This window comes from Zootoca vivipara, chromosome 5 (genome assembly GCF_963506605.1).
Source record: "Zootoca vivipara chromosome 5, rZooViv1.1, whole genome shotgun sequence".
Lineage (NCBI taxonomy): Eukaryota > Metazoa > Chordata > Lepidosauria > Squamata > Lacertidae > Zootoca > Zootoca vivipara.
This window is the reverse complement of record NC_083280.1, coordinates 88,639,418-88,655,117: the sequence shown is the minus strand read 5'-3', so window position 1 is coordinate 88,655,117 and position 15,700 is coordinate 88,639,418. Positions and strand designations below refer to the sequence as shown.

The following is a 15,700-nucleotide window of genomic DNA, read 5'->3' as shown; positions in this document are numbered from 1 at the left end:
CAATCAACCAGCCTTCATCTAGCCAGAGGGCATTACAGAAATCAATAAAGAACAACACATTTGAAATATGATAAAACAAAAAAGGATGTAATAACATGGAATATTTTAGTAAAACTAGAGTAATATAGGGCTGCCCTTTTTATCTTTTTAAGGGGGACATTCGGGTGAACAGGGAGAAGGGGGGTGGTTTACCGTGGGGCTGCTGGTGGATTCTCTCCCCCTCCTTTATAACTTGAGGGGAGGGGCTTACAGTGGTTTACAGGGGCTCCTTACCTTTTTTGTGGGGGTAACTTATTTTATTTCTTAAATCAAAGCAATATATATCTATGCCTGCCTGCCTGCATGCCTGCCTGCATGCCTGCATGCCTGCCTGCCTGCCCATCTATCTTTTTGACAACATCAAACATCAACATTCTTTCCCGAAGAAAGTTAAGCATTTAAAAAGTAAAATTAATTTTATTCAAATATGCTGGTTCGTAATGTTTTTTCACAGAAAGATTACATTATTTCCTCCCGGAATGACTTTCCTAAGAAAAAGGGTAAAGGTAAAGGACCCCTGACTGTTAAGTCCAGTCGCAGATGGCTCTGGGGTTGCGGTGCTCATCTCGCTCTACTGGCTGAGGGAGCCGACGTTTGTCCGCAGACAGTTTTTCTGGGTCATGTGGCCAGCAGGACTAAGCTGTTTCTGGCGAAACCAGAGCAGCGCACGGAAACACTGTTTACCTTCCCGCCGGAGCAGTACCTAGTTATCCACTTGCACTTTGACGCACTTCCGAACTGCTACTCACATGATTATTCCCCTCTGAGGGTTACGTGAGTCAGTTTAACACAGGAAGCTCAGTGTTAACATAACATGAGTGGGAAATGATCACGATACTTCCTTAAAGTAACGTATTGCTTTAACACTCTCTTACTTTTCCAAGTTTCTGCCATGGAGAAATACAGTATATATTATATGCATACAAAGCCAGTATCTTTAAGCCTAAGTAGGTATTTGGTCAAGCAATTGGTATAGCAAATAAATGCACGCCATGTATTTATATACACAGCTACTGTATGTGAATTTATCACTGACAGGTTGTTTGTGACAGGAGGAACATTTTTTCCTTGCCAATGAAAATTAGTACATGTAAATGAATAGAAAGAAAACCTACCCATGTGATGCTGACAAAAAAACCTTGCGCACACACTGTGTAAAAGAATTAAAGTTTACTACCCCCCCCTGCTCTTTCCATAGCTCTCATTCCACGTCTCTCTTCTCCCCCAACCTTGATTTAAAACCTGAGATTTTGATTTAAAACCTGAGGTTTGTGCATTTCAATTTAGGGCTGAGCTGAATATGAAACAGCGTTCACTTTGTTTTTGTATAATTTTAATTAAGTTTTTTCAGTTTTACATTTTAGAATATTCATTTAAACAACCTTAAAATACCAGTGACTGCCCTTCTTCTCTTTCCATGGTTCATTTTGCATGCTATAAATCCTTGCATATTTTACATAAACTAAACCATTCGGTATTCCATTATTACATCCATCAAAACTTATTTACACTGTCGAATTTATCTTAATGTTGCCAACGTTTTCAAGTGTACACAATTTTCACTCATATATTCAATAAACCTTTTCCATTCTTCTTTAAATGTATGTTCCTCTTGTTCTTGTATTCTATATGTTAAGTCTTCAAGCTGCACATATTCCATCAGCTTAAGTTGCCATTCTTCTTTAGTTGGGACCTCATTCATTTTCCGTTTTTGGGCTAACAAAACACGGACCGCAGTACAGTGGTACCTCGCAAGACGAATGCCTCACGCAACAAAAAACTCGCAAGACGAAAGCATTTTGCGATGTGTTTGGTGACTCGCAAGACGAAGTTTTCTATGGCCGCGCTTCGCAAGACAAAATTTTTTGGTGGTTTTTTGTTTGTTGGTTTTTTTGCTTCGCAAGACGAAATTATCGCAAGACGAAGTGACTCGCGGAACGAATTAATTTCGTCTTGCGAGGCACCACTGTAGTGGCATACATACATAGCCTTTTTTGACACCTGGGAATTTCCATCTGAATTATTCCTCTACAAAAAAGTACTTTAAAACATTTTTTCAATTCATTATGAATTATTTCCCAACACTCTTTTACCCTTTTACAAGACCACCACATATGATAGAACGTACCCCCAGCCTCATTGCATCTCCAGCACTTATCTGATTCAGACTTACACATCTTAGCAAGCCTAAAGGTAAAGGTAAAGGGACCCCTGACCATTAGGTCCAGTCGTGACCGACTCTGGGGTTGCGCGCTCATCTTGCATTATTGGCCGAGGGAGCCGGCGTACAGCTTCCAGGTCATGTGGCCAGCATGACAAAGCCACTTCTGGTGAACCAGAGCAGCACACGGAAACGCCGCTTACCTTTCCGCTGTAGCGGTTCCTATTTATCTACTTGCACTTTGGCGTGCTTTCGAACTGCTAGGTTGGCAGGAGCTGGGACTGAGCAACGGGAGCTCACCCCGTCACAGGGATTCAAACCGCCCACCTTCTGATCAGCAAACCCTAGGCTCTGTGGTTTAACCCAAGCCTACTCAGAGTTAAATACCATCTGTGAATCATTTTCAGGTAGTTCTCCTTCAAGGAATAACATACTGTAAACTTCAGATCACTCTTCCAAAGTTTCCCCCAGAGATTCAAATCCATATTATGTCCTATATCTATTGCCCATTGTGTCATAGAAGCTTTGACAAGCTCATATTTTGTTTCCCAATCAAATAACAAATTGTACATTTTAGATAACAGTTTTTCTTTGTTTTGTTAAAAGTTCTTTTTCAAATCATGAGCTTTGGTCCAAAAAACCGTTTCCCCCACAAACCGGTTTGTAACGTCTCCTTACTCTTTCACCAGGACTTTGCATCGCGTTTGGAAGAATACAGGAGAAGTGGTCAAGAACTGTATGCGCTTTTGTGCAAGGACCATGCTGAGGTAGGAAGTCCCAGACTCATTTTTCTGCTCCTAGCCAAATGAGGGTTGGGCACATGGGCTAGTATTCAACAAGGGAGGAGTTGCGTTTTGAACATAGCCGTTTTCTGGGCAACCTAAATGCAAAACATCACTGAGTTTTGGGAACCCATGCAACATTGGACTCATGGACTCATTGGACTCAACCCATGGACTCAGAAGGGCAGGTGTCATTGGTGTGATGTTTCGTTGCATGTTCAGACCCAGAGACCTCCCCCCTAAATAAATTCACACTTGACTCAAATTTTAGTTTGGTTTTTGGCAGAATTTAGGCCACAACTTCATTGATTACAGAAAGTAAGTGGTTGCATAGGCTCTGGTTCGACTAGCTCCCTGCACCCTTGCAGGTAGCGCTGACCCAGGGCACCAGCCTGGGTGAACACCTGGATAGGCGGAAAGCCGGGAACAGACCATGTCCGCCACCCAGATGTCCCCCTGGACTCAGGCATGGGCACAACCCCCTCTCAGGGGTTGACTAAATCATTTGAGTCCCTGGATTCCTTTAACGGAATACCCTTCACATAGGGATGGCGAGAGCATTCTCCCATCCCTATCACCTGAACCAGTGCCTAAACGCAACCTTACAAGTTGTGACGATTTGCTACGCAGCAGGCAAAACCCAAATGGCAACTGCCAATCAGCCAAGTAGGGGAAATTCCTGCCGTGCCCCTGTCCCAACGACAGACGACACACGATGGCATAGCAAGGTCAAGCGCAAAAGCCCTAAAAGTAGGGAGAGGTGGGCGGGTGTTCCGAATGCACGCGCCGAAAGAGGAAGCTCTGAGTCACATGCATGGGTATATATAGGTCCCTCGATCCTTTTGGACTGCACCCCGTTGGCTGGATTGAATCCAGCATCGAGGGACCTACTAATCGGATGTTGTGGCTGAGCAATCTTACCCACCCACAATACAGGAGATCGGTTTCCAGGTCTCACCACAACATGTGGGAGGACACGATTTGAAGAAAAAGTGGAAGCAAGGGCTGATCTCTGCAGATTAGTGAGGGGTGAAAATCTATCAGTTTTCCCTCAGTTTCTCTGTTTGGTGGTCTCTCCTGCCCCCAATGCTGTTCACAAAAGAGTTTTTCCATCCTTAAGTTTAGTTCGTCTCCTTTCCACATCACCTTGCAAACATTATTTTAAAATTGGCATGAAAATTTATATATATATATGCATTTTTTGCTAGCAATTGCTGCTAAAATGCATTCCCCCCCACCATTTTCAGTACTCTGCACATTTTTTTGTGCACGCTTCCCCTAATATATGCTTTTTGCAACACTTTTGTTGTTGTTTTCGAAAAGCTGGATCCAAACATTCGCAGAAGTGCAAAATTTCAAGGGGTGCTGCACTTCATTTTCCCTGCTGGTTTGAGAAGTGTGTTTTAGGTAGATAGGCATTAAAATGCAAAGCAATTTCTTCTCCAGTCATACTGCAGCATAATGAAAAGGACTCCTATGCAGGCTTCATTTGACTGACCTAACCTTACGTGTGCTTTTTACACCCAAAATGGGATGAGGGCAGCCATGTTCGTTTTTTTCACCTCTATTTGTATCAGCGGGTAGATTAGAATTTGGACCACGTACTGCTCACACGCTCCCCTGCTTGGTGGGAAGGGAATTTTTCTTTTAAGTGCAGTAAGTATGTGATTTTCCCAATGAAATATTCTACATAGGAACATATTATGTTTGATAGGAATGGCTACATTAATTGTGATTGACAAGCCATTAGTCGACGACTCCTTTTTCATTTAATACATTTACTAGAAAAACACCAAATGGATGCATGTTTGACATTTTTTTATATATATAAAAATAGAATCATTGGGTTTTCCTCTGTTGATTGTAATAATTTGATTGTTCGCACTAAACTGAAGTTGATAGTAATGCGGCAAAACAATTTAATACAAAAACTCTCAGTGAAATGTAACTTACAAACTGGGGTTGTTGTTTTTTTAAGCTGCTTGAGCCTTGAAAGCTGCTGATAGTCCAAGCAGACTGACGGGCAAATTGTGTGACCTTATCTAAGGCAGCTTCTTGGGTCTCAGGGTTGCGACCTCAAACCTGAACCTAACTTCTGGAGCGAGGGGCAGGGAAGTCTTAAGAGTGGGGAAGGGGTCCTGTTTTCTGCCTCCTGAAACATTCCTGTATAGTGCAGGGAAACTGCACCAGTTCCATATTTTGGGGGACATGACACTGTAGGAGAAAAATCTGAGGTAGGGAGGTGCTCTCCCAGTATACCTGAAGGAACATCTTTACCCCCATCGTTCAGCCCAGAAACCTATGGCCTTCTGGCAGTTCCCTCGCTGCAAGATGTGAAACTACAGAGAACCAGGCAGAGGCCTTCTCGGTAGTGGTCCCTGCCATGTGAAACACCCTCCCATTAGATGTCAAGGAGAGAAAGAACTACAGTACATAACTTTTAGAAAACACCTTTATCGGGAAGTTTTTAATGTTTGATGTTTTTATATGTGTTGGAAGCTGAGGCAACCCAGTCAGATGATTGGGGTATAAATAATAAAATTATTATTAACTAGTCTCATATAGCCCGTTAAGAAAACGGGCGCTAGAGGTGCGACGGGGCCGCGGCCTTCCCTCCCTTTCTGCGCTCGGCCGCGGGGCGCGCCAAGAACGCAATTAAACAAAATCACTCTCCCGTCGTGTCCCGCGGCCGAGCGCAGAGAGGGAGGGAAGGCCGTGGCCCCGCCACTCCTCCCACGGGCCAGGTAGGGTTGTCAGGAGGAGGAGGCGGACCAAGATGGTGTCGCCACAGGGAAACGGGAGGCAGAGGGTTGGGGGGAGAGCGCACGTGTGTGTGTACGTCCCACCTCTTCGTCCAGTCCCTGTGTCCGTGGGGCACATGCGCATTAGCGCGGACACAGGGACACAGGGACTGGACGCAGAGACACAGGGACTTTATTATATAGGATAATTATTATTATGTGGGTACATATGTACGGCATACAAACTTTTCTGCTTCTCGTAGCCTAGGTTTCCGTGGTAAAGGTCTCCCACTTCAGCAGCCCGATGAAATCTCTGAATAAATGTAAGAAGCCAAGCTGAGTTTTGAGTGTTTTGAGTCTTTCTTCGCAGAGGTTAATGTGTGGGTACAACAAATCTGCAAAAGCCTGGGCAGACCTTGAGGAGCAGCTGTTTCGGAGAGGAGGACCTTGGGCGTCTGCCTTAGCCCCTTCTACTTCAAGGTGGATTCTGGATGGATACGAAGGCCCTTCCCGGATGAGGAAGAGGGTTTGGCTCAGAGTCACCTATCATACAGCTGTGTCAACAAGGAACAAGGTGACATGCCTTGGGGGTAACAAGTGGGGATTATGTTTCATCAGTAATGGCCTTGTAAAACTAATCATGAGGGGCAGCTTTTCCCTCTAGAACAGGCATGTCAAACCTGCGGCCCTCCAGATGTTTTGGACTACAATTCCCATCTTCCCCAACCACTGGTCCTGCTAGCTAGGGATCATGGGAGTTGTAGGCCAAAACATCTGGAGGGCCGCAGGTTTGACATGCCTGCTCTAGAACTTTGTCACCTACAGTCAAACCTCAGTTGTCAAATGTAATCCGTTCTGGAAGCCCACTCGGCTTCCAAAACATTTGACAACCAAAGCATACCTGCCAAGTCTCTTGTGGAGAAATCCGGGATCGGCAGCCGCGCAACACCGGAAGTTGCGTAGACGCAACTTCCGGTGTCGCTTTGCCCATCTATGGGCACCGAAAATGGCCGGGACTGGTGCCGGAAGTCGCGTCTACGCATGTCCGGGAGTGCGCAGACGCAACTTCTGGTGTCGGCGCCAGCCATTTTCAGTGCCCATAGATGGCCAAAGCGACACCGGAAGTTGTGTCTACGCACTCCCGGACATGTGTAGATGCGACTTCTGGCACCGGCGCCGGCCATTTTCTGGTGCCCATAAATGGGCAAAGCGGCACCAGAAAAATGGCCATGACAGGAACCAAAATAAGGGAGATTAATGGGAGAGGAGGTGAAATGGGAGACCTCTGGGAAATGGTAAGGAAAAACGGGGGTTTCCCGGGAAATACGGGGTACTTGGCAGCTATGAACAAAGTGTGACTTCCAATTGCAGGAGCTTCCTGCACTCAAGCAGAAGTCGTGTTGGACATTCGGTTTCCAAAAAAACGTTCGAAAACCGGAGCATTTACTTCTGGGTTTTTGGCATTCGGGAGTCGAAACGTTCCAAAACAGAGGCGTTTGGGATCCGGGGTTTGCCTGTACTCCTTTTGGTTCACTTGCATATTACCAGAAGCCTTGAAATAAGCTCGGACGGGGTCCTCCATCTGGTGGATGTTGCTGCAGAAGAGCTGGAGACTCCGTATCAGCTTAATAAACCATGGGTTGTTAGGGGGAGAATGATATCATGCCCGCATGCTCCACCCTTCTCCTTCCTCCTTTCATTCGTTGACTTCAATTCTTCTGTCATGATCTGATTATAAAACTTAAATCAGGGTTTCCCTGCTGTGTCTCCAGCTGTTTTTGGACTACAACCCCCATCATCCCTGACCAGTGGGTCCTGCTAGCAAGGGAGGATGGGCGCTGTAGTCCAAAAACAGCTGGAGACCCAAGTTTGGGAAACCCTGATGATCTCAAAATGGGAGTAGATAAATCCATGTGTGATAAGCCACATCTATGGCTGGTGCTAGTAATTATAGTTATATGGAACCTCCATGTTCAGAAGCAGTGGGCTTTTATGTACCAGATGCTGTGGACAAATAAAAAGGAAAGCGTGACCAGCCGCATGCCCTGCTTTATCATGGAGGGTACTCTGGATGGTTCAAGGAAGGGGGGGGATACTCTGAGCAGAGTTCCAGTTTGATGTAGAAGTGTGTTGACCTTCCTGTTTCCCCCCCCATTTCAGTTGCATAATTCCTCTGCTCGGGCTCATCAGCCGCAGGACAGAACATTTGCTGTAACCCCGGATGAAAGCCCAGGTAATATTCCAGGGCTGATGGCTCCATGAGAAAGCTCTGGTAATGTATGGAAAGAACAGGCAGGCAGGCAGGCACCACTGATTCAGAAACACCTGTTGGTGTTGGACGTTTGATTGCTTTCACAACAATACACCAGGCCACGATGAAATGAATTCATGCAAAAGAGCAAATTAATATGATAAGTTTAGTCCGAGTTGTTTGGTTAAGATGACACCTGGTCCTGTAAGTGCCATTGGAAGGACCTGGTGCAGTTTCCTAGCTAAGAAACAGAGCTGTGGTGGAATTGAAAGTCCACCAACCTAGGACTCAGCTATGCAGCTGCAAATAAAACGTTTTAAGTGTGTTTTAAGTGCAATATACAATGTGACACTAGATGGCGATGGTGAGCCTTATGGAAGATTCAATGTATTTTTAAAAACACTTTTTTTTTAAAAAAAAGAGTATTTCCAGAACAGTTTTTCTATGTGTGTAGATTCCACCCTAGTTTGACTCTGCTTTCACAAACCACTCTGCAGTAAAGATGTAGCGATACTAACCTATCTTACAGTGTTAGATATTGTATTATTATAACAATATAATTTAGTGTTTTGTTGGTTATTTATTCAAAACAGGCAGCATGCAAAGAGCATGACCAATTTAATCATGCCAGGGTAAAATAAAGAATACCATCAGAACAAAACACCTCATAAGGCTGTTGAAAAACTTTTAAAGCAATAAAAGAAACTAGCAGCGTTTTACTTTAACACTTAAAATGCCTGGATAGCTAAAATGGTTTTAACTTGGTCCCTAAAGAATGGTAATACAAAGTGCTTTTTGATTCTTGAGAGTATCAAGAATTCTTGCTCAGTATTCTTATTCTTATTCTTATTCTTCAGGAAGAGGCCAACCCAAGATCTGTTAAACAAACTTTTGCTAAGTCCAGGAAAGGGACACATTTCCTCTTACAAGAAAGGAAGAAGGGAAAAGCAGAAGTGGGCTATTAAGTCCTTTGTTTCAAGGATAATTACGTTACTCCCGGCCCTAACAAAAATTGGATATTTGCATTTTTAATTGTTGGTTAATTTTCACTCAGGGTGGAGAACCACCCTTCCCATAAGGGAACCGGTCAACTCTGCAGCCATACTGACGAGTTTTAATGTTTAGAAGAAACGAGCAGAGGTTGGCAAAATAAGATTTCATTGATTATAAAGAAAATTGAGAAAGAAAGCACAAAAATAGCATTCAGGGTGAGCACAACGGAAACTGCTGTTCAACAGTGTAGCCCTCCATGAACATGAAGAAAAAGGCACAAGCCTTGGTCCCTGTGTGAGTTTTATGAGTCTGTGAGCGGCAGAATATTTCTGCATGACATTGAGGGAAACTCTGTCCCTCTTTTGGGTCCTGTATTGTGCCGTCCTCAGTGCAGTTGCACGTTCAACCATCCCCCACCTTGCCCTCTTTCCAGTGGTGTCGCAACCAGGGGGGGGGTGCGCTCCCGGTGGCACATCTCCAGGGTGACAAGGTGGCCCGCCACGGCGTCGTCAACAGCCATCGCACTGCCATAGCCGCATGTAGAGGATCCTCCGTTCGCAGCTGCAGCCGCAAGCAGAGGATCCCGCCCCATAGAGCCTCCCTCCCTCCCTGGCTTGCCGTAAGCGGCGCCTGCTTTGCTGCTTGACAGTGAGCCAGGGAGGGGCGAACGGGAGCCACGGCTCCCCCTCCCCGGTTTGCTGTAAAGCGGCAAAGCGGGAGCCGCTTACGGTGAGCCGGGGCCCCCTCTCCCAGCCTCCCTCCCACCTGGCTCGCTGTAAGTGGCTCCCGCATTGCCGCTTTACAGCGAGCCAGGGAGGGAGGGGGACGGACAGATGGGAGCTGTGTCTCCCAAGAGGGTGCAGCTTTGCCAGTGCCCCGGTAAAGCGGCATATGGGGGGGTGACAACAAAATTCCACACCAGGTACCACCTGGGCTTGCTACGCTTCTGCCTCTTTCTTATTTTAATAACTTAAATTAGAGATTTCTATATACTTAAGCATTCAAGCTATAGCTGAATAAAGTTGGAGGGAATTCTAAACATCGTGAATAAAAATAGGCAATGAAGGTGCCAGGCGAGCTTCCTCGGGGAGAGCATTCCACATAAGTGGAACCACCGCAGAAAAGGCCCGTTCTTGTGTTGCTACCCTCTGGACTTTTTGTGGAGGAACCACACAAAGAAGGGGCTCAGATGATGATTTCAGGGTCCGGGTCAGTTATGGATAGAGAAGGCATTAGTTATACCAGCCTTGTGTATAGCAACTTGCCAAATACCATAGTGCAGGCGAGGGAGCAGAAAGAGATCACTCTCCTTCTTATGTGCCTGCTATTTTCTGTGACCATCAACCAGAAATGCAGCCTTCCTTCAACAGTTCACTTGGTATAGGGCATTTTTAAAAAAAATACTAGCCTGCCAATTTTGACCATGAAGAAGGGACTTGCCCTCTTGGAAATGCAAGCTACTACGGCGGCTAATAAGTTTGTTGGGCTTGTTTACAAGGCTAGTAAGTTTGTTGGGCTTGTTTACAAGGCAAACACAACTATTGGTTAGCCATTTATTATTTACTGTAAACATTCTGCCATTGATCCTGTCTTTCCTACTGATACAGGAGAGCCAAGGCTGAATGGAAGAGAAGGAGAGATGGATTGTGGGCAGTTGACATTCTTCCCTGCCCTGCATGAAAGTTTCCAGTCGGAAGAATTTTTGGAAATGTGCACAGAGCGGAAAATCATCCTGCAAGAGTTTGTACAGGATGAAAAGGTACCATGAGTTGATCCTGGGGGACTTTTGTTTTGCACATCACTGTTCCCAAATGGGTGGTGGGGTGTAGAACAAGAAAGCACCTCAGTTTCTGTTGAGGCCTAGACTATACCATGGGTAGGCAAACTAAGGCCCGGGGGCCAGATCCGGTCCAATCGCCTTCTAAATCCGGCCCACGGACGTTCCAGGAATCAGGGTGTTTTTACATGAGCAGAATGTGTCCTTTTATTTAAAATGCATCTCTGTGTTATTTGTGGGGCATAGGAATTTGTTCATTTCCACCCCTGCCCCCCCAATATAGTTTGGCCCCGCACAAGGTCTGAGAGTCAGTGGACTGGCTCCCTGCTGGAAAAGTTTGCTGACCCCTGGACTACACCAAACAGTTACCTTGTGAAACTCTGTCCTTGGACTTGAAAGGGTAGATGGGGATGACATGATACAGGCTGTTTTCAGATTGTTGCTAGTTTGTGGATGTTATACTCAGTTATATACCGGCAAACTCAGGTTGCACAAAGTGAATTTCATGCCCTTGTACAACAAACCCGCTTCCAGGAGGAAAAAAAAAGACTTTTGAGGTGAAAAAACTGAAGGGGAAATGCGCTGGAAAACCTAGGTTATTGATTAGGGCTGGGTGATATATTGATATATCATCCAAAACTGGTTTGAAGTCCATATCAGTTTCATAATTTTTGACCTGGCGATATATCGTGAATCATGATGTGTGTTTGTGTTTGTGTGTGCTATGCAAAAATCACGATGCAGGAAAAACCATGAAGCCAGCCAGTGCCTCTACATAGCTCCATCCTTATTTCAGACATCGTGATATATCAGTATATTGCGGTGTTTAGCTGGTGATATGTCACGATGTTCGAAACCAGATATTGCCCAGCCCTGTTATTGATTCCGACATCATATGCAGGGCCGGATTCAGGTTTGATGGGGCCCTAAGCTACTGAAGGTAATGGGGCCCTTTATATGTCTAGCTGCCCTTTGTCAACAACAAATTGCCACTGTTTTTTGTGTTGAATATATGGTAATTTATGGACCTAATAGGCATCTAAAGCCATTTGCACATGCAGAATGTAGGCACCCTATATATAGAAATGAGCAAACCAGTGATATTTTAGGGAGCAGGCTAGCAGGCGGGGCCCATGACTTACATCATAGGAGCCTACACAACACAAACACTGTTGCTGTATGTAGGTTTTATTTTATTTGTTTTTTTATCTTATATTTTGGAAATGTACACCCAGGGTGTTTTTTCCTTTAATTCTTTTGGGGGGGCCCAAGAGAGTGGGGCCCCTAAGCTATAGCTTGTTTTGCTTATACGTAAATCCAGCAGTTGATCATATAACTTCCCTGCGGACGATTCAGAATGATTGAGACAGGGCCCTCTGCCTTCAGCCGTGCACAGTACAATATGCTTGTATTGGACTTGCAATTAATAATTGTAAGGGGGAGGGATTACAGAGAAACCCCCCCCCCTCATCAGAAGCAGCCCGTCTCCAAGGAGTCATGAGAGCGAGGGGTCTGAAGAGGTGAGTCAGGAAGCGGAGAAGGAGTGCCAGGGCTCTGGCAGGACTAGAGAGCCCCTGCTCCATAGGCAGGAAGAGAGAGAGGCGGAACGAGTGGACAGGAGTAGGGCAGACAGAAGACCAGTACCTCCGACGCCGGAACTGAGAAAGAGAAGGAAAGGGAGGCGCTTCTCAGTTCCAAGGCTTTATGCTAGTCGAAAACGCGGAAGAGTTTAGTACAGGAATGTGACTCGAGCGGGTAGACATGAAATGAGCAATCCATTACACTGTAAATAATGTGCACCAATAAAAACGTCTGAAAGACAAGCATGTGGACGGTTGTTACTCAAGAGTAGTCACAACAAACCCTGACAATAATGTACTCTTACAACCTATTATTGCCTTTACCATGGGATTGGTGAGAAAACTACAACCGCCCTCTCCCCACCCCTCAATATATATCCTTCATTCACTGCAACTTTATATAAAGGCATTTTGCCACTGTAGCAGTGCATTTCATAAATGTTAAGGGACGCTGTCAGGCCGATATGTTCACCAGTCAAACAAGGTCCTCTGAAAGTGATGCATATATGTTTGCATGGACTTTAGGTTTTTTGTAGATCGAGACGACACAATTAAGCTGCTCCCAACTGTGTAAACTCAGCGAGGCAGGTTTTGCTTGCCTTGGCACATGTAATGCTGCTACCCATGTTCCGCACTGCCTCGTTCCTCTGTGTAGCTCCACAGGAAGCCACGAGACATGCCAGAAGCATTCTTTTAGCAACAGCTAAGTCGATACAAATTTTAGAAAGCTGCAGGAGGTAACATTAGCCGTTATATGCTCAGTTAGCATGCTAATTCAGTTAGTCTGCTGGCCACAGAGCAGGAACAAGCTCTCTCATCACAGCACTGCTCCTGGATAATCGCATCTCCTGTACCAAATTGTTTGCACTGGCTTCTGAAACAGTTTGATTTTTTTCTTTAAAAAAAAATGTTGTCGTATATGGAACTGCGCGCTTTGGGTTTTCGCAGAGACGGGCAAATTCTCGACTGCCGTAGTTACTTTTGGGAGTGTTTCCATTAGGAAAGAGATAAACCAAATGGATCGGCTTCTTGCACTCTAAAGAACCTGTGTTTCTCATTGAACCTGTGTTCAACACATTTATCGCTTGATTTTCTTAGGATCGGGTCCTAAGATAGCTTGGATGGTGGGGCTCTGAAATGTCTCTGAATGGTTGAAAAATAGCTCCCTCTTTCCCATAGAAGGAATGAGCAGAAGGAAAGCAAAGTATCTGGAGACCGATTGAATGGGGGGGAAAATAAAGGAGGGGTGGAAAATAAGAACTACATTGCTCAGTCGAGATCAAGGGATATACTGTGTGTTATTTCCAAGCTAAATTCAAATAATCATAAAAACTCTTCCAGTGTTTTGTGTGGAACTGCCTTAAAAAATGGTCCAGAAACTTCAGTTGGTATGAATCACTGCTTGAATATTTAACTGGGACCAGGCATTATGAACATATTACACCAGTACGGAATAATTAATATGCATAAATCAGGCATCCCCAAACTCCTGCCCTCCAGATGTTTTGGACTACAATTCCCATCTTCCCCGACCACTGGTCCTGTTAGCTAGGGATCATGGGAGTTGTAGGCCAAAACATCTGGAGGGCCGCAGTTTGGGGATGCCTAGCATAAATAAAGATCCTGAAAGTGTCTATTCCCAGCAGTAATTAATTTCTAATTAGTACTGAAGCCCTTTTCCAGTTATATATGTATATTTAAATGAAATATACATATAAAACTCTACCTCCATAATGTCAAACTTTTAAAAATACATTTTAAAAAACCTTTCTGGCGCCTGCCATTAACTATGAATGCAAGCGTTGTTTATTTGGGGGGGGGGGAGGGTTGGAGGGATATCATTCTTTACCCAAGATTAATTTGATAGTCTTACGCTATAATAACACTACAAATCTCTTTTAATAAACAAAATACAGCTGCAAAAGCATTTTTGTTCTAATTGAAAGACTGGCCTATTAAAAACCGAGTTTATAAAATGACACCACGAAGGGAGTGTCTTGCTTCTACTAATGCAGGCACCCCCAAACTTCGGCCCTCCAGATGTTTTGAACTACAATTCCCATCTTCCCTGACCACTGGTCCTGTTAGCTAGGGATCATGGGAGTTGTAGGCCAAAACATCTGGAGGGCCGCAGGTTGGGGATGCCTGTACTAATGCTTCTACCCACAGCTGTTACATCACACGCACCAGCATAGTAGGATGTACTCATAGAAAAAATGTTATATTCCAGATAGTGAGTAGAAAGGCAGTTGCAGTTCTGCTTGGAATTTACAACCGAAGAGCAATGATTGGCTAATACTAATTGCCACCCACCGGAAAGCAGCCTATTTTCAATTATATATTGAAACTGTCTCTAATCTTGTACCAACAAAATAGGATATGTCTTTAAAATGAGACATATGTCACTTAAATCCTTTCTTTTTTGCATCCCTGGGTGAATTGAGCAATCCAATGCTCATTGCCCCGGGAAATATCTTTGGAGGTAATTATTCAATTATTTCATGTCACCTTTGCATCACTGAATAATTATTCCAGTAACCAATGAACTTGTTCTGTGTTCTGCTCTGAGAAAAGGCAAGTTTAGTTAATCTATGTTAATTTCAGGCCCTATGCTGCTTCATTAGGTAACAACACTATTTTCCCTGGGGGCACCTTTATAAAACTACTTCATTTGTGTCCGAGCTTTGATGGTTGTTGGGGGGTGGAGGGGGAGAGAGAGAGAGAGAGAGAGAGAGAGAGAGAGAGAGAGAGAGAGAGAGAGAGAGAGAATGATTGAGACTGTGAATGTGTTCATTGATGGAAAGAATTTGGTTTAATTGAGTCAATTCAATACGGCTTGAGAAGTACCAAGTTGGTTGTGCAGGATTCCAGTCCTCCAAGGACTCAAGTGCTAGATATGTTCTAGTTGTGCTCTAGAAAAGTCCTACAAGATCCCTTCATCTATCACGGAATTCTACTCAATATTGATCCAGAGCAGATTCCAATGTATAGCTAGCAGAGTAAAAACTTAAACACGTTGCAGGATTCCCCAAAAATAGGCCAGAGGCAATTGTATTTCATCCAGCAGAGCTTTACTGCCACTGAAGGCAAATGAGCCTAATGGTCACAAATCCAATACATTCAGGACTGGCACAGTCCATAAGAAATCCAGTTGCAGCAGACTTAACTTAAACTTACAATAACTTATAAGAAGTCTAAACCTTAACACTAAGCATACTACGTACAGAACACCACGCAAGAAGGAAAAGAGAGAAAGTGAAACCCAGGCTTCTTCTGGCCTCACTATTATAGTCAGCATGCCCTTGGCAGAAAGAGATAAGAGAACCAGTTTAAGCCAGCTGTGCTCGGCTTCTCTGAAGGAATAACCCAAACACCA

The 15,700-nt window shown here is 44.6% G+C and overlaps 1 protein-coding gene across 4 annotated transcripts in view; it reads left to right on the top strand.

The window, feature by feature from the left end:
• The window catches only part of WDFY4 (WDFY family member 4), a 173,296-nt gene that overhangs the window by 95,453 nt on the left and 62,143 nt on the right, over window positions 1-15,700 (top strand). For all 4 annotated transcript variants that reach the window (XM_060275113.1, XM_060275114.1, XM_060275115.1 and 1 more), the window contains exons 40-43: window positions 2,890-2,967; window positions 6,094-6,297; window positions 7,884-7,956; window positions 10,575-10,726. In XM_060275113.1, the coding sequence (XP_060131096.1) occupies window positions 2,890-2,967; window positions 6,094-6,297; window positions 7,884-7,956; window positions 10,575-10,726 (507 nt within the window). The remainder of the gene's footprint in view (window positions 1-2,889; window positions 2,968-6,093; window positions 6,298-7,883; window positions 7,957-10,574; window positions 10,727-15,700) is intronic.